The 19,773-nt window shown below is 44.6% G+C and overlaps 1 protein-coding gene across 1 annotated transcript in view; it reads right to left on the reverse strand.

Moving 5' to 3' along the window:
- Positions 1-19,773, reverse strand: part of LOC143981832 (interleukin-10 receptor subunit beta-like) — a 77,097-nt gene that overhangs the window by 25,182 nt on the left and 32,142 nt on the right. The window contains exons 5-6 of the mRNA XM_077479959.1: positions 4,142-4,305; positions 527-693 (exon numbers count right to left, since the gene is read on the reverse strand). Coding sequence (XP_077336085.1) covers positions 527-693; positions 4,142-4,305 — 331 coding nt within the window. The remainder of the gene's footprint in view (positions 1-526; positions 694-4,141; positions 4,306-19,773) is intronic.

A 19,773-nucleotide genomic window follows, 5' to 3' on the forward strand; every position in this document is an offset into this window, starting at 1 on the left:
AATATTTCAATGTGAAGTGCTGCTACTAATGCTGCCCAGCTCTGCCCTTTAGTTGTGTACAGATGACTCACCTGCAGACCCTGTGTTTACATGTAAATTACTGTCATTCATATGTAAATAGCGGCGGCCAGTGGCATTGATATGTATATCTTACCCCCTGAGATCATATCCACAGTAATCTCTTGGAGCCGATCAACAAGCAGAAATCATGTGCTGTAATCTTTAGCAACTTATCAGTGAGCCGTAATGTGTGCTGTAACCTCTAGCAACCAGTCAGTGAGCAGTAATGATACACTAACCTCTAGCAACCAATCACAATAGCTGCCTGATCTGATTCAGTAAACTGATTTTGAGTCTAGCTGCTATTTATTGTATGTCTCAGAGCAGGTTGAGAGCGAAACTGCATGGGGGGCCCCCAAGAAAAGTTTTGCCCAGGGTTCAATCAATATTAAAGATGGCCCTGGTTATACACAGGGTGCTTTCAAGCACGCAGTTGCCCTTCTGTGATATTTATAAAAATTCTTACTTGAAAGGGGTCTTCCTCTTTCCAGTACAATATTTTGTATAAGCATTCACCATATTTTTCCTTTATGGTATCTTTTTTGCTATCTGACTCAACAAAAGGACCAGACATACTGATGTCCAGGTGGCCAGACCGGGAGAAAACAAGGACTTCTGGTGGACCAATCACGGCTAGAAAAGAAAAAAGAACAAGAGTTATATAGTAGAGTAGTACAATTTAGCACAGATTCCTTTGTTTACAAAAACATAAAAATACAGTTGATCTGGGTGCCCTGAGACAGAGGTCCTAGTTTTTGGTCACCTAATCTAATGTACCCACTGACCGTTATTACCAGTACCAGTAAGTAAAAAGTGTATCTAATGCACTTTTTTGTTGTTTTTTTTTTTAGTTTTGGATAGAATGTGGAAGGGTTTGGACATCTGGCTTATTATTGTTGTCGGTGTCCCCTCTCTTTGATCATGATTACCATTGTTTCCAATTCAGAATTTTATAGAAAAAAACAAAATTTTAGAGCTGTCACAGGACAAGGAGATGAGGGAAAATCAGCCAACGAGAAAATCATCCAAGTATCCAAAACTGAAAAACAAAATACTTTACATATACATTAACTGTGTAAATGGAAACGTGTGATAGATACAGCAGTTTCTGAGTTGCACAGAAATTTTTCCTGGTTATCAACTAGCCAGAGTCTAGTCATCAGATTTTGGCACGAATATGGTACAGGGGTGAGTGTTTGGAAGGAGAACTTGGCAGTCATTGGTGCAATGGATATGCTGACTTTATGTTAAAGAAGAGATCAGAGCATGGCGCAAACCAGGCTGAGTGTGGCACCTTAGATAAAGTATTAGGGGCATGACTGGAAAGGTATTCCCCTTCATTCCCATTCATCTAAATGGAGCTTGTGAGCTCTTGCAAGAAGAAAGATGGAGTCCTGTAGACTTTGGTCAACATTTGCAAGGGGAAAGAGAGGTTCGCTACCACTTTAAAGTTTGAGGATGGGTGTACAAACAGTAGACAATATGTGCAGTAAGTTTTGTGCCTGGTCTCTTAGCAGCGGCATTGAGGTGGAGATACTATGTAAGCGATTGTGTAGGACTGATAAAAAGAACCAAGCCTAGTAATTCCCTTTAAGCCTGGAACTTGTGGGCCCATGCCCTAGGCAGCAGGGTAAGAGAGCAGTACCAATTTCAACAGATTGTTATTATTTGGTTTATCTCTTCCAGTCACCTTCTTAAGAGAAATATTAAATAGCAGGAACCTTCATTGTGAAGAAACCATTCATAGTACTGCTGAGGCCAGCACAATAATGTAATAATGTAATAATGGAAAGCATTAATCTGAGAAGCAGCCAAGAGGCCCATGGTAAGTCTGATCCACAGCTCAGGTGGGAGAATCTGTCCACAGGGCAACTATTAGTCTTGCACTCCACAAATCTGGCTTTATGGAAGTGGGGCAAGAAGAAAGCCATTGTTGAAAGAAAGCCAAAAGTTTGCAAGAAGCTATGTGGGGGGCAGAGTAAACATGTGGAAGAAGGTGCTCTGGTCAGATGAGACCAAAATTGAACTTTTTGGGCTAAAAGCAAAATGCTATGTGTAGCCGAAAACCACTGCACATCACCCTGAACACACCATCCTCACCGTGAAACAAGGTGGTGGCAGCATTATGTTGTGGGAATGCTTTTCTTCAATAGGCACATGGAAGTTGGTCAGAGTTGATGGGAAGATGGATGGATCCAAATACAAGGCAATCTTAGAAGAAAACATGTTAGAGTCTGCATAAGACTTGAGACTGTGGTGGAGATTTACTTTCCAGCAGGACAACGACCCTAAACATACAGCCAGAGCTACAATGGAATGGTTTCTATCAAAGCATATTTATGTGTTAGAATGGCCCAAAGTCCATACTTAAATCCAATTGAGAATCTGTGGCAAGACCTGAAAATTGCTGTACATGTTACCGGTCTCTAAATATAAATTAAGAGAGCCAATGATTGTAGACGCGATGAGGTAATGTCAGCTTGGCTGGGACTGCAAAGAATTACACAAACAGTATCAGATATGACCACTCATCTTTATGGCTTGAAGCAGTTTCACTTCAGTCACATGGTGTGTGGTCTTATATAGACTCTGCTTGTGTAACTTTTCTGCCATCACTGGTTGTTGATAGAATAGCAGGATGGTATTTCTTTGCTTAGAAATAAAAAAATTAATAAAAATAAATATGTACTTTGGGGTGTCTGTTTTGTCTTTTATGTGACCATATAATCCCCAGTCCATCACATACACAGGCGCTCTCCATCCAATCTGACAGAGCTTGAGCTATTTTGCAAAGAAGAATGGGGAAAAATTTCACTCTCTAGATGTGCAAAGCTGGTAGAGACATACCCAAAAAGACTTGCAGCTGTAATTGCAGTGAAAGGTGGTTCTACAAAGTATTGACTCAGGGGGGCTGAATACAAATGCACCCCACCCTTTTCAGATATTTATTTGTAAAGAATTTAGAAAACCATTTATCATTTTCCTTCCGCTTCACGATTACTGTATGTGCCACTTTGTGTTGGTCTATCACATGAAATCACAATAAAATACATTCATTTTTTTGGTTGTAACATGACAAAATGTGGAAAATTTCAGTTTCAATTTTCTGGGGGATGCATGTGCCAATAGGAGCACAGAGTCAGCTGATGCATGCGAAAATTTAAGCACAAATTCTTCCCAAAGGACATGCCAACAAGAACCATTTCAGGGACAAGGTTTGCCTTTTGCATATGGCAATTCAAGGATATGGTTTGCTTGATGTATCATCAATTCGAAGGAAGAGTCTGCTTAGTGCTTATGCCAGTTTGAGAAAAAGAATATGCTCAATGCATGTGCCAATTCAGAAACAAGGTCTACTTGATATATGTACCCTGTTAGAGGACAGTGTCTGCTTGCTGCATGGACAAATTTGAGGACAGGGTATGCTATATGCATGTGTCAATTCAAAAGCATGGTCTGCATGATGCAAATTTAAGGATAGGGTCTGTTCGATGTACAGTATGTGCCATAATAAGACAGGGTGCGTGTAGTGTTTTAAGGACATGGTTAGATCAATACTTATGCCAGGGTCTGTCCGACAAATGTGCCAATTTGATGACAGGGTCTGCACACTAATAACATTGTACAGTTTACAGAAATCCTTAGCTCTGTTCTTGCACCACTTGTGGAGCCTGAGAATGGTTGTGCTAAAAAAAAAAGTAAAAACCAAGACCCAAGAGATGGGGCTCAACAAATGGTCTTTGCTGTCGAAAAAACAAACAGGCCAGCACTAATGGACACCAGGCTCTTCACATCTGATGGGTCAGAAGAAGTTGCATCTTTGGTGGGGCCTGTGCAATGGGTTAGTAAAGGAATCTGTTGGACTACCTTATGCTTTTATTATGGTGTTAGTATAGTGTTTTTACAAAATCTCCATGACTCATTTGACCGATTAACCAATCAGAATGTAGGCAAAGAAGTTTGGAATTCCTCCAAATATTCACAGCTCCTGTTGAAATCATGCCCTTGGTAATATCCAAGGACGTTGTCATCCACATACTTACACAAACCATTAGATGGGATACAGAGTAAATATACGTACTTTCACTGTAGGGGTCAAACTGTATTGTCATCCATTCTGACTGGTTGTCACCCACTGCTGCACTCACTCTTGCATAACATTTATATATGATATCTGTTAAATCACAATTCAGCTCCTTAGTCACACAGACATTAAAAAACTTCATCTGTTTATCGACATAATCACTGCAAAAAAAAAAAAAAATGAATTATAGTATCTGAATGGCAAATTGTCATTTTACAAAATGTGTTTCTTGACAATGTACATACACATAATGAAAGCAAGTCTTCACCACACGTTAAAGCTAAACTCCAGGGAGATAAATAGTACACAAAATAATACAGCTCCGTATTAATTGATATTTATTATATGTAAGCAGTGTATGTTTTTAAGTTTGACTTGATATCAGTCTGACTGAGAGAGGGAGAAGCAGCACAATGAGCCAATCAGCTGTGCTGCAGTATACGTAATCGCCTCTGTTTTTATGATGGCAACTTACATATTCTCCAGAATGTTATGAAGAGTAATCAGACGAATTGCAATTAATTGCAAAGTCCCTTTTTGCCATGAAAATGAACCTAATCCCATAAAAAAAAATCTCGACTTCATTTGTAAAGAAGGCTTTGGGGCACCCAAGAAACTCCAAGTCTTCTACAGTTGATTCAGCTATGGCAGTGATATGCAATTAGCGGACCTCCAGCTGTTGCAGAACTACAAGTCCCATGAGGCATAGCAAGACTCTGACAGCCACGGGCATGACACCCAGAGGCAGAGGTATGATGGGACTTGTAGTTTTGCAACAGCTGGAGGTCCACTAATTGCAGATCCCTGAGCTATGGGATCGGGGAATCACCAGTGCAGGGCTTGCTCAGGAATGGCAACAGGCAGGTGTGAGTACATCTGCACACACAGTGAGGGGAAGACTTTTGGAGGATGGCCTGGTGTCTAGAAGGACAGCAAATAAGCCACTTTCCTCCAGGTAAAACAACAGGGACAGACTGATATTCTGCAAAAGGTACAGGGATTGGACTGCTGAAGACTGGGGTTAAGTCATTTTCTCTGATGAATCCCTTTCCGATTGTTTGGGGCATCCAGAAAAAACCTTTTTCGGAGAAGAAAAGGTGAACACTACCATCAGTCCTGTCTCATGCCAACAGTAAAGCATCCTGAGACCATTCATGTGTGGGGTTGCTTCTCAGCAAAGGGAGAGGTCTCACTCATAATTTTACCTAAGAACACAGGCATGAATAAAGAATGGTACAAAAACATCCTCCAAAAGCAACTTCTCCCAACCATCCAATAACAGTTTGGTGATCAACAAACCACTTGGGGGCTATGAATATGCATGCATCATACATACTAGGGGAGTATAACTGGAGGAATCCATAGTGGAGAAGGATCTGGATGTTCTGGTAGCTCATAAGCTTAATAATACCATGGAATACCAAGCTGCAGTTTCCAAAGCGAGCAACATTTCTTGTATTTCTTGTATTAGGAGAGGTATGGACTCCAGAGTGAGAGATAATTTTGCCCCTGTAGAAATCATTAGCAAGACCTCATCTGGATTATGCAGTTCAGTTTTGGGCACCAGTTCACAAAAAGGATATTGGGGAAGTGGAGAAAGTGCAGAGAAGGGCAACCAAACTGATAAGATGCATGGAGGAGCTCTGCTATGAGGGAAGATGAGAGGAACTGAATGTATTCTCTTGAGAAAGGGAGATTAAGGGGGGATATGATCAACATGTACAAATACATAAGTGGTCCATATAGTGAACTTAGTTTTGAGTTTTTACTTTAACATTGATGCCTAGAGGAAAACAAGAGATTTAATTTCCAAATACAGAAAGGTTTCTTCACAGTAAGAGCTGTGAAAATGTGGAATAGACTCCCTCCAGAGGTGGTTCTGTCCAGCTCACTAGATTGCTTTAAGAAAGGCCTGGATTCTTTCCTAAATGTACATAATGTAGCTAGGTACTAACATTTGTAGGTAAAGTTGATCCAGGGAATATCCAATTGCCTCTCGGGGATCAGGAAGGACATTTTTCCCCTGCTGTAGCAAATTGGATCATGCTTTGCTGGGGTTTTTTGGCTTCCTCTGGATCAACTGTGGGTATAGGATGTGTATATAGGATTGTATGTTTTTTTGTTTTTTTTTAAATGGTTGAACTAGATGGACTTGTGTCTTTTTTCAACCTAACTATGCAACTATGTAACTATGTAATGCCTTTTCCAGCATGATGTAGCAGCTTGCCATAAGGCAAATGTGATAACTAAGTGGCTTTGGGAACAACACAAAATTTTGGGTGCATGTCCAGGAAACTTCCCAGACCTTAATCCCACTGAGAACTTGTGGTCAATCCTCAAGTGGTGGGTGAACAAAAAACCCCACAAATTCTGACAAACTCCAAGTATTGATTATGCAAGAATGGGCTGCCATCAATCTGGATGTGGCCCAGAAGCTGATTGCCAGCATGCCAGAGGGACCTGCAGAGGTCTTGAAAAAGAAGGATCAACACTGCAAATATTCTCTTTTTGTATAAACTTAACCACTTCAAAACCGGGCACTTAAACACCTTCCTGCCCAGACCAATTTTGAGCTTTCAGCGCTGTCGCACTTTGAATGACAATTGCGCGGTCATGCTACACTGTACCCAAATGAAATTTTTATCATTTTTTTCCCACAAATAGAGCTTTCTTTTGGTGGTATTTGATCACCTCTGCGGTTTTTATTTTTTGCTAAACAAATAAAAAAATACCGAAAATTTTGAAAAAAAATGTTTTTTTTGTTTCAGTTTCAAAACTTTGTAAATAAGTAAATTTTCTCCTTCACTGATGGGCACTGATGGGGATACACTGATGGGCAATGATAAGGCGGCACTGATGGGCACCGATGAGGTGGTACCAATGAAGTGGCACTGATGAGGTGGCATTGATGGACACTGATATGTGGCACTGATAGGCGGCACTGATGGGCACTGATAGGCGGCACTGATGGGTGGCACTGATGGGCAACACGGATGGGCACTGATAGGTGGCACAAAGTTGCACTGATAGCTGGCATGGATGGGCATGGATGGGCGGCATGGATGGGCATGGATAGGCGGCACAGGTGGGCATGGGTAGTCGGCACAGGTGGGCATGGGTAGGCAGCACAGGTGGGCATGGGTAGGCGGCACAGGTGGGCATGGATGGGCACTGATAGGTGGCATGGATGGGCACTGATAGACGGCACGGATGGGAACTGATAGGCGGCATTTTATTATAATATACTGTACTAATGGATGCCAATCAGTGCCAAACAATAATGCATGCCAATCAGTGATGCCCATTGTGGGCACTGATTGGCATCCATTATGGGGACTGATTGGCATCCATTGTGGCACTGACTGGAATCCCTGGTGGTCTAGGGTGGCATACCTTATCCTGGGCATCCCTGGTGGTCTGGTGGCGTCCCTGGTGGTCCAGTGTGGGCATCCTCGGGGGGCTGTGCTGATAATAGATCAGCACAGGCCCCCCCTGTCAGAGAAGTAGCCGATCGGCTCTCCTCTACTCGCGTCTGACAGACGCGAGTGAGGAAAAGCCGATCACCGGCTCTTCCTATTTACACTGTGATCAGCCGTGATTGGACACGGCTGATCATGTGGTAAAGAGTCTCCGTCGGAGACTCTTTACCGAGATCGTAGTTGCAGGGTGTCAGACTGACACCCCGCAACAATGATCGCCGCGATGCGCGCCCCCGGGGGCGCGCAGCGGCTCATAATCCTGATCACGTCATATGACGTCCGATCAGGATTATGAAACCACTTTGCCACCGTCATTTTGTAATAGGGCGGGCGGCAAGTGGTTAAAGAGGAAGTAAACCCCAGACTTTTTTTATATTTTTTTAAATATGATGATCCAACAATGTATTTGTAAGCCTAAAGCCGCGTACACACGGGCGGACTGTCTGGCCAACTTAGTCCGTCGAAACACATTTCAGCGGACAGTCCGCTCGTGTGTGGGCTTCAGCGGACTTTTTCAGCGTGCAGTCTGGCGGACTAAGTATTTCGGAATTTCCGTAATATTGTCCGTCATACTTTGGTTCCAGCGGACAATCCGCTCGTGAGTAGGCTAGTTCGACGGACTAAGTATGGCGCATGCTCAGAAAGGATTTACACGGCGAAAGGTTGCATTGCTGTGTGTTGGACTTCCTATTTCTAGTCCCGTCGTACGTGCTGTACACGTCATCGCGCAAGCTTTCGACGGACTGTTTGTGCATCCGTGTGTGGTCAAGTCCATTCATTCGAAAGTAGGACGGACTGTCCGTCGGATTGTCTGACGGACTAAGTTGGCCATACAGTCCGCCCGTGTGTACGCGGCTTTACACATTGAAAAGGTAACTAAAACGAGGTCTTGAAATACCTTTCTAGCTTTTGTAAAAATTCTCTTCTTCCGGGTATTGGCTGCGCCATCTTTACTAGTAATTGCTGGCTCTTGTCATTTCCGCCCTTCCTTTCCTTCCTTGTGTAAATCTTGTGCATGCGCAATCGGAATTGCATCTAAACCAAGACTCTATCTTGATGTATGGAAGTCTCTGTGCTGCTATGGTTCACTCCCCCTTGTGTGACGTGTTTTACAGTCACAAGGGGAGAACCAGGAAGGAGAGGAGGAGAGCACAGCATCACGAGGCTTCCACTGTGCCGTTCTCAATGACAGTCAATGACCCGGCATGCAGAGGATAGTGAAATGGCACACATAGCGTGCCGTTAAAGAAGCTATGGACTGCGCAAGTGCAACTGGTGTCACTACAGATTGCAGGACAGATTATAAGGAAACAGAAAGAGTAATGCCGCGTACACACGACCGGACTTTCCGGCAGACTAGGTCCGACGGTTTTCCCAATGGCCGAGTTCCGACGGACTTTCTGAACGAACTTGCTTGGCCTCACACGAATGGACTAAGTCCGTTCGAAAGTCCGTTTGTTTTGAACGTGATGACGTAAGACGGGACTAAAAAAGGAATTTCGATAGCCAGTAGCCAATAGCTTCCCTTACGTCGTATTTGGTCTGCCGGACCAGCACACAGACAAATGGTTTTCCCCAATTTTTAGTCAGTCGGAATTGAGTCCGTCCGATAGATTTGAAACATGTTCTATTTCTAGGTCCGTCTGATTTTTTTTTTAGAAAACTAGCCTACACACGATTGGATTGTCCAACGGACTAATCCCTTCGGACCTAGTCTGCCGGAAAGTCCAGTCGTGTGCATGCGGCCTAAGTGAAATTTCACAGGTCCCGATCAGCGGCCTGTTATATATAGATTAGAATGAGCTAAAATGAAAGTGGAGGGTTTACAACCACTTTAATATAATTGTCAATAAATGCCTTTGGCACTTATGAAATGCCTGTAATTATACTTCAGTATACCATAGTAACATCTGACAAAAAGATCTAAAAACACAGAAGCAACAGACTTTGTGAAAATTTGAATTGAAATACAAATTCTTTGTCATGTAAAACCACTCGTGCAATTGTATTCACGTATGTATTCTGTATTAAAATAGCGAAAAAAACTTGCAGATGCCCCTGAGGGCGCACATTGCTTGGGAAATGTGTAGGGAGGAGATATCTACGTGACGTCACGCCGCAAAATCGGTCTCCGAGGTGGCGGCGCTTTGATTTGAGTGAAAGAGCAGCATTTTGTTTTATTACTATACTGGCTGATTCATGCTATTACTACTGACTGTTACATTTGGGTAATTAATTACTACACTAGGATATTATTTCGTTATACTATAATTTATTATTTAATGTAATCTTCTTTGCTGTTTGGTGATATCATTTGACTGAATGAGCTGCACAGTGTCCCCTAGAGAGATATAAGGAGAAGATCTCATTAGAGGAGATCAGTGTTTATTTTCTATCCATCCATCCATCCTGCAAAGTGTGTTGGCTGCATACTTTATGGCAGCACATGAATTTTGGTGAGTGTGCGCTGCTTGCTGGGAAAGGTGCCTTGAATCACGAGTGTACACTGTTTATAATATTTTGGCACAGGTTTTCACTTTTAATATTTTATACAGTAATTACTAACTACTACACTATGAGCCCTTGTACACACGGTCGGACATTCCGACAACCAAATCCATCGGATGTTGTCCAAAACTGGTGTTGCATACACACGGTCGGACAAAGTTGTCGGAAAATCCAATCGTTCAGAACGTGATGACGTTATTTAGTTACGAGAGGACTACGTTCAGGCTAGTAGCCAATAGCTTTGGTCTAGAAATTTGATCTGAGCATGAGTGGCACTTTGTCCGATCGGAATTCTCTACAAACTGTAAAATTTTCCGACAACATGATCCGATCGGACAGATCATGTTGTCGGAAAGTTTTACAGCCCAGCTCTAAAACTTTGTCGGTCGGATATTCCAACGGAAACAGTCCGATGGAGCCCAGACATGGGCGGATTATCCGACAACATGGTCCGATTGGACATTTTCCGTCGGAATGGCCGACCGTGTGTACAAGGTCTAAGCCCTTGTACACACGGTTGGAGAATCCGTTGGAATGTGTCCTATCGGACCGTGTTGTCGGATAATCCGACTGTGTGTGGTCTGCATCGGACTGATTCCGTTGGAATATCCGTGGGACCCAATTTTCCAACATGTTGGAAATATTTCCCGACCAACTGGTTCGATCCTGTGTAGAGAATTTTGATCGGACCAAGTGCCACGCATGCTCAGATCAAATTCCTACATCAAAGTTATTGGCTACTAGCCTGAACGTAGTCCCATCGTAACGAAATTACGTCATCACGTTCTGAATGATCGGATTTTTCAACAACTTAGTCCAACCGTGTGTATGCAACAGTTTCGGACAAGATCCAACGGATTTGGTTGTCGAAATCTCCGACCGTGTGTACAGGGGCCAAGAGTTTTTTTTACTTTCATGATATCTCGTGTGATGAGACACTACGATATCTTGAGTCAATACTTCTTGAGACTGGATTTTGATGATTACATCACTGTTCTACTACACAAAGCGTGTTTGTTGTGTTCTTGGTTGAGACAGCATTTTTTCTGGTGAGCTGCCACTTCTCTCGGTTGTTATAAATGAGGAAGCTTTAACAATCACTACCTTTAGAAACACTTACGGACGATTCAATGATATTTGGACTTTTTAAATAGTTTTTGTTTATACTTTTTTGAGTACTCCAATTATTTTAGTGTTGTGGAGGATTGTATACTTCTATTGCTGCTAGCAGCTCCTTTAACTTTGTACTTAGTTTGAGTGTAGCTCTGATTTTATTTATATTTAGTTTAATTCCATGTATTTTTTATTGTTTGCCTGGAATTCAGCTTTTTTTTAACAGAGAGTTTTTATTGAACAAAGAACAACAATAAAGCCATCATCGTAGTGACAATTATTTAAATTGCACAACAAAACAGTAGAAAGAATGGGGGGGGGGGGGGGTAAATGGGGGGGAGGAGGGAAGTGTATGGGGATGAAGCAGAGGGAAGGGGCAAAAAAGGGGGTGGAGGGACAGGGAACGCATGATTACAGTAAGTACCCAGAAGAGTGAGTGTGTCCAGCCTGATAGTGAGTCCTAGCCACATGCATCAATCCAATTTGTCAAATTTCTTTTGACAGTGTCTACTCTCATATGTGATTCTATATAATGGTAACACAGTGTTAACCTTCTGCAGCCAAGAGGCTCGTGTGGGAGGCTCCACAGACTTCCACCTTAACAGAATTTTCATTCTCGCATAAAATAGAATAAAAGTAAGACAAAGCTTGGTGTACCTATAACCTTCTACATCCTCCAAGTGACTTATCAGCAAGATCAGAGGGTCCAGATTAATGGTCGAGCCACACATGTCACTCAGAGTTTCAGCCGTGGCTGCCCAGTATCGGTGAATCTTAAGGCAGGACTAAACCATAATGGGGATAGATTCAACTGATTCAAGTCCCTGAGGGGTATAGTATGCCCTATGGAGAAATTTAAGTTGTATAAACCTGTCCCTGGCTAAGATCATGGAGGAGATGAAGGAGGAAACACAGTCCTCCCATTCCTCTACCCCAAGGGTAGGAATATCCGCTTTCTACTTATCTCATGAGTCGGCTTGGTATCATAGGCCACAGACAGGTACAAATAAAGAGAGGATAGAGGTTTCCCCATCACACTGGAGGTCAGGAAGGGCTCAACAGATTCAAGAATAATAGGTCCTGATGGCATGCTGCAGTTGCAGAATTCAAAGGACCTAGGCACCTGAAATAGTATACTAATGAGGAAGCAAAAGGTTTCCCCATAAAGGTGTGTGTGGAGAAATGTGAAGTGGTTTCTTGTGTACTGCTCTAGCTTGCTGCCATACACTTATCGTGGTTTTCATAGTACCCCCTACAGAGGGGTGGGCCTTAGCTCCCCGAAAAACCAAGCCGCTTAGGGCTGTGTAGTTGCCTAATAGAGTCCCCTCCAGGGCTACTGCAGGATTCTGCAAGGGCTGGGAGAACCGCCACCTTACAGTGACAAGCCCTGCCGCCCAATATTAAAGTTGAAAGTTTGGGAGTGCCAGTCCTCCACCAGTGAGTCGTAGATATAGGATTTTTTTGGACACCTGAGGGGGTCGTCCAGTTAAGACAGAGGATACCATCATGCTCTCAATAAGTGTTAAAAAGGATTTAGGGATATGTGTTAAAAAAGTATAATAATTTAGGTAGATACATCATTTTCTGGCCCAACTGAAGATTGCGCCAAACAGCACGGCATGGCAATGTGGGTGTTTAACCTTGATCTTTAGTGTTTGGACATCTATATGATGATCCCATTGTAGATCTTCAACCCTAGACACCCTCCTCTCCACCTCCGTGACCCGCTCACAGAAACGTTCAATATCTCGTGGAATAAGTCCAATGTCGGCCTGCACAAGGTCTATTTTAGGTGTGAGGGCAGTTTGACAAGTGGAAATAGCCTGCATGAGGGTGTCAAAAGTTGTCCGCAGGAGAGTCTGTCTGGGTCTCGATATCTCGGAATATTCTCGGGCAGAAAGGGTAGGAAGGCCCAGGTGTGGCTGGGCTAAATATAGAGTCCGTATTGCGACGTTTCGGGCTGGCGCTTCTGCCCATTGTCATCACCTGAGTAAGCAGGAGGGGTCGGGAGATTAGGCCACCTATAATGAAGGTTCCTACATCCTGATTATAGGCAGGATGGTAGGCCAGAATCAGGAGCTTTTCTACAGCATGTCTGCTGCTGGCGCAATATTGAACACGCCTGCAGAGTTCAGGGTTATAACAGTCTCAACATTTTTTGTAGTTGTCAATAAAAAGCATTTTGGCCTTGAAAAAGGATTCATACACCGTGAGATTTTCCACATTTTGTCATGTTACAAACAAAAAAACGCAAATGTATTCTATTGAGATTTTATGTGATAGACCAACACAAGTGGCACATAATTGTGAAGTAGAAGGAAAATTATAAATGGTTTTCAAAATGTTTTACAAATAGATTTCTGAAAAGTGTGGCGTGCATATGTATTCAGCCCCCTTTACTCTGATACCCCTAAAGCCGCGTACACACGGGCGGACTGTCTGGCCTACTTAGTCCGCCGAAACACATTTCAGCGGACAGTCCACTCGTGTGTGGGCTTCAGCGGACTTTTTCAGCGTGCAGTCTGGCGGACTAAGTATTTCGGAATTTCCGTAATACTGTCCGTCGGACTCGCATTTCGGCGGACAATCCGCCCGTGTGTGTGCCAGTCCGCCGTAATTTTGAAATGAGCAGACTTTTCCCGCCCCGAGAAAAGTCTGCTCATTTCGAGCGGGTATCCAGGTAGGCGGGGCCCGCGAAGGAGACGTCGCTGGCCCCGCCGCCTGGTATGGACTTAAAGGGGTCCCCCCCAAGTCCACAACAGACCCTTGTCCGAGCACGCTACCCGGCCGGCCAGGAAAGGGGGGCGAGCGAGCGCCCCCCCCCCTCCTGAGCCGTACCAGGCCGCGTGCCCTCAACATGGGGGGGTGCCTTGGGGAAGGGGGGGCCGCGCGGCCCCCCCACCCCAAAGCACATTGTCCCCATGTTGATGAGGACAAGGGCCTCTTCCCGACAACCCTGGCCGTTGGTTGTCGGGGTCTGCGGGCGGGGGGCTTATCAGAATCCGGGAGCCCCCTTTAATAAGGGGGCCCCCGGATACCGGCCCCCCACCCTATGTGAATGAGTATGGGGTACAATGTACCCCTACCCATTCACCTGTAAAATAAAAGTACCAAAAAAAACCACAACACACGAGATAAAATACTTTATTGCACAGCTCCGGGGTCTTCCGTCTTCGGGGGTCTTCTCGCTGGACTCCTATGCTATCTTCTTGTAGCTCTTTTGCTAGCGGAGGAGTCCGGCTTTCTTCCTCGCCGCCGGCCTCTTCTCCCGACTTCGGGGGTCTTGTCCCCCTCTTCGGTTCTTCTGCCGGGCCACCGCGCCTTCTTATAGCTCTTTTACAGGCGGTGGCCCGGTCTTCTGTCGCCGCCCCCGCCGCCTTCCGTTCTTCTTCTTCTTCTTCTTCTCCTCCAGGAGATGTTGCCTCGACGATCTCTCCGGCCGGAATGCCAGGGACGCACTGCGCGGCCACTTATATAGGGACAATGGGGCGGTGTCACATGGCTTTATGTCACATGGGTTGGTCACATGGGTTGATGTCACATGGGGACTATGACATCGTAAGGGGCGGGGTCACCATGTGACCAACCCATGTGACATAAAGCCATGTGACACCACCCCATTGTCCCTATATAAGTGGCCGCGCAGTGCGTCCCTGGCATTCCGGCCGGAGAGATCGTCGAGGCAACATCGCCTGGAGAAGAAGAAGAAGAAGAAGAAGAAGAATGGAAGGCGGCGGCGACGGCGGCGACAGAAGACCGGGCCACCGCCTGTAAAAGAGCTATAAGAAGGCGCGGTAGCCCGGCAGAAGAACCGAAGAGGGGGACAAGACCCCCGAAGTCGGGAGAATAGGCCGGCGGCGAGGAAGAAAGCCGGACTCCTCCGCTAGCAAAAGAGCTACAAGAAGATAGCGGAGGAGTCCGGCGAGAAGACCCCCGAAGACGGAAGACCCCCGGAGCTGTGCAATAAAGTATTTTATCTCGTGTGTTGTGTTTTTTTTGGTACTTTTATTTTACAGGTGAATGGGTAGGGGTACATTGTACCCCATACTCATTCACATAGGGTGGGGGGCCGGTATCCGGGGGCCCCCTTATTAAAGGGGGCTCCCGGATTCCGATAAGCCCCCCACCCGCAGACCCCGACAACCAACGGCCAGGGTTGTCGGGAAGAGGCCCTTGTCCTCATCAACATGGGGACAAGGTGCTTTGGGGTGGGGGGGCCGCGCGGCCCCCCTTCCCCAAGGCACCCCCCATGTTGAGGGCACGCGGCCTGGTACGGCTCAGGAGGGGGGGCGCTCGCTCGCCCCCCTTTCCTGGCCAGCCGGGTAGCGTGCTCGGACAAGGGTCTGTTGTGGACTTGGGGGGGACCCCCACGCCGATTTTTTTTTCGGCGTTGGGGTTCCCCTTTAAGTCCATACCAGGCGGCGGGGCCAGCGACGTCTCCTTCGCGGGCCCCGCCTACCTGGAGACGCGCTCGAAATGAGCGGACTTTCCTCCGCGTGTGTGGGCGAGTCCGTTCATTTCAAAAGTAGGGCGGATAGTATGGCGGACTTAGTACGCCGTATTAGTCCGCTCAAAAAGTGGTGTGTGTGGTCAAGTCCGTTCATTCGAAAGTATGACGGACTGTCCTTCGGATTGTCTGACGGACTAAGTTGGCCAGACAGTCCGCCCCGTGTGTACGCGGCTTTACTATAATCTAGTGGAATTGATTGCCTTCAGAAGCCACCTAATTAGTAAATAGAGTCCACCTGTGTGTAATTTAATCTCAGTATAAATACAGCTGTTCTCTAAAGCCCTCAGAGGTTTGTTAGAGGACCTTAGTGAACAAACAGCATCATGAAGGTCAAGGAACACACCAGACAGGTTAGGGATAAAGTTATGGAGAAGTTTAAACCAGGGTTAGGTTATAAAAAAAAATATCCCAAGCTTTGAATATATTTGAATCCATCATCAAAAAATGGAAAGAGTATGGCACAACCGCAAACCTACCAAGACATGGCCGTCCACCTAAACTGACAGGCCAGGCAAGGAGAATATTAATCAGAAAAGCAGTCAAGAGGCCCATGGTAACTCTAGAAGAGTTTCAGAGATCCACAGCTCAGGTGGGAAAATTTTTCCACAGGACTACTTTTAGTCGTGCTCTCCACAAATCGGGCCTTTATGAAAGAGTGGCAATGTGTGGTGGAAAACTAACACTGCACATCACCCTGAACACACCATGCCCAGCATGAAACATGGCGGTGGCAGCATCATGTTGTGGGGATGTTTTTCTTCAGCAGGGACAGGGAAGCTGGTCAGAGTTGATGGGAAGATCAATGGACAGGGGTAATCTTAGAAGAAAACCTGTTAGAATCTGCGAAAGACTTGAGACGGGGCAAAGGTTCACCTTCCATTTGGACAACAACCCTAAACATAAAGCCAGAGCTACAATGGAATGGTTCAGAGCAAAGCATATTCATGTATTGGAATGACCCAGTCAAGGTCCAGACCTAAATCCAATTTAGAATCTGTGACAAGACTTGAAAATTGCTGTTCACAGATGCTCTCCCTGTACAGTCTGACAGAGCTTGAGCTATTTTGCAAAGAAGAATGGGCAACAGTTTCGCTCTCTAGATGTGCAAAGCTGGTAGAGATATCCCCAAAAGACTTGCAGCTGTAATTGCAGTGAAAGGAGGTTCTACAAAGTATTGACTCAGAGGGGCTGAATACAAATGCACGCCACACTTTTCACATATTTATTTGTAAAAAATGTTGGAAACCATTTAAAATTTTCATTCCACTTTACAATTATGTGTCACTTTGTGTTGGACTATCACATAAAATCCCAATAAAGTACAATTACATTTTTGGTTGGAACATTACAAAATGTGGAAAATTGCAAGGGGTATGAATACTTTTTTCAATGCACTGTATGATCAAGAAAACTGTTCATTTTTTTTCTTTTTCAAACAAAAACATATTTATGATTTTTTTCCCCTTTACTTCCTGTAGAAAGCATTCACATATTTTGTTGGCCTGCCTTATACAACATTTGCTGCGATAGTAAGTTTGGTATGTGCATAGTGACTCTAACCATAAATTAAACTGTTGATGGGTATTTTATTACTTGTGTTCAAAAAGAGTGTCTGAAATCTCGTTGGCAGCTTTTACACACCAAAGGATCTACCATTTTCATTGGTTTACAACTAAATGGATCTGAGATTGAAGTGCCACGGTACAAGTTATTAGTCTACATATAAGTTTATTCCAATGTAAAGTCATATACACTGCTCAAAAAAATATTTTTTTTAATTGGAGTATAGCATCAAGTCAGTTAAACTCCTGGGATATTGATATGGTCAGGTAAGTAGCAGAGGGGGGTTGTTAATCAGTTTCAACTGGTTTGATGTAAATGAAATTAACAACAGGTGCACTAGATGGGCAACAATGAGACAACCTCCAAAACCAGAATGATTTTACAGGTGGAGGCATTTATTTTCCCTACTCATCTTTTCTAACTGCTTTTCACTTGTTTTGCATTTGGCTAGGGCCAGTGTCACTACTGGTAGCATGAGGTGATGCCTGGACCCTATAGATCAAGGATATGCAATTAGCGGACCTCCAGCTGTTACAAAACTACAAGTGCCATCATGCCTCTGCCTCTGGGTGTCAGGCTTGTGGCTGTCAGAGTCTTGCTATGCCTCATGGGACTTGCAGTTCTGCAACAACTGGAGAGCCGCTAATTGCATATCCCAGCTATAGATGTTGCACAGACAGTCCAACTCCTCCAGGATGGCACATCAATAAGTGCCATTGCCAAAAGGTTTGCTGTGTCTTCCAGTTTCAAGGGCATGGAGGAGATTCCAGGAGACAGGCCGTTACTCTAGGAGAGCAGGACAGAGCCGTGAAAGGTCCTTAACCCATCAGCAGTGCTGATATCTGCTCCTTTGTGTAAGGAGAAACAGTCTAAGCACTGCCAGAGCCCTACAAAATGATCTCCAGCAAGCCACTGGTGTGAAAGTATCTGACCAAACAATATGACCGATGTCCTCTAGTGGGCCCTGTACTCACTGCCCCATACTGTGGAGCTCGATTGGCATTTGCCATTGAACACCAGAATTGACAGGTCTGCCACTGGCACCCTGTGCTATTCACAGATGAGAGCAGGTTCACCCTGAGCACATGTGAGAGACGTGAAAGGGTCTGGAGAAGCCGTGCAGACTGTTATGCTGCCTGTAACAGCATTCAGCATGACCAGTTTGGTGGTGGGTCAGAAATGGACTGGGGAGGCATATCCATGGAGGGATGTACAGACCTCTACAGGCTAGACAATGGCACCCTGGCTGCCATTAGGTATCGAGAAGAAATCCTTGGACCCATTGTCTGGCTGGTACAGTGGGTCCTGTGTTCTTCCTGGTGCATGACAATGCCCGACCGCATGTGGCGACAGTTTGCAGCCAGTTCTTGGAGGATGAAGGAATTGATCACCGAATGGCCCCCACGCTCACCTGACCTAAAACCAATAGAACACCTCTGGGATATTATGTTTCGGCCCATCTGATGCTGCCAGGTTGCACCTCAGTTTGTTCAGGAGCTCAGTGATGCCCTGGTCCTGATCTGGGTGGAAATACCCCAGGGCATCATTTGTCGTCTTATTAGGAGCATGCCCCAATGTTGTAAGGCATGCATACATGCACGTGGGGGCCATAAAAATGACTGAGTATCATCTTGAGTTGCTGCAATGCAATTTCAGAAAAATGGACTAGCCTGCTGCTTCATGTTTTCACGTTATTTTTGGGGTGTCTTTGAATACAGCCCTCTGTAGGTTGATAATTTTCATTTTCATCAAATAAGGTGGCATGAGGTGGGCACATTACCCAGTCCATATCACTATACAGTGTTTCGGAAAGTATTCACAGCACTTCCCTTTTTCCACATTTTGTTATGTTACAGCCATATCCAAAAAGGGATTGAATTCTTTATTTTCCTCAAAATTCTACATACAATACCCCATAATGACGACGTGAAAGAAGTTTGTTTGAAATTTTTGCAAATTGTTCCTTTAATTTTTTGAGCAGTGTAGATAATTTCATAAAGGTGCCAATGCATTTTGGAAACCAGAACTTGCCCATTTCAGCAGGGTTTTACCAACTGAATGATGAAGAACAGTGTTCGTCAGTAGTAGGTTTGAGAGCGAGTTCTGGCCCCCCTCCCGCCAAAACGGGTTGGGTCTTTTAAAGGGTCTACTACCCAATATTACATCGGAATGAATTTCTATCTTGACATTGGAATGAATTTGAATTTTGACTATTCATGGACAGGAACTGAGAAAAATTAGCTACAGACAGCAAAGTTAAGGACAGAGGGACAAATGCACCTTCAATTCTTCCTACTTCAAATCTCTGTGACCTCACAAGAAGGAAAGAGAGATCTCCCTAAATTGTGGTTGCAGATAGGTATAAAAGCTGATGTATGTTCTAACCCTTCACTGTGTACTCCATATTTCAAAAAAATATCCTACCTGAAATTGGGGTTTAATGCTAATTACGGCTA

The sequence above is a fragment of the Lithobates pipiens genome, unplaced genomic scaffold, assembly GCF_037356315.1.
Source record: "Lithobates pipiens isolate NorthernLeopardFrog02 unplaced genomic scaffold, aLitPip1_a1.2 Scaffold_16, whole genome shotgun sequence".
Classification (NCBI taxonomy): Eukaryota; Metazoa; Chordata; class Amphibia; order Anura; family Ranidae; genus Lithobates; species Lithobates pipiens.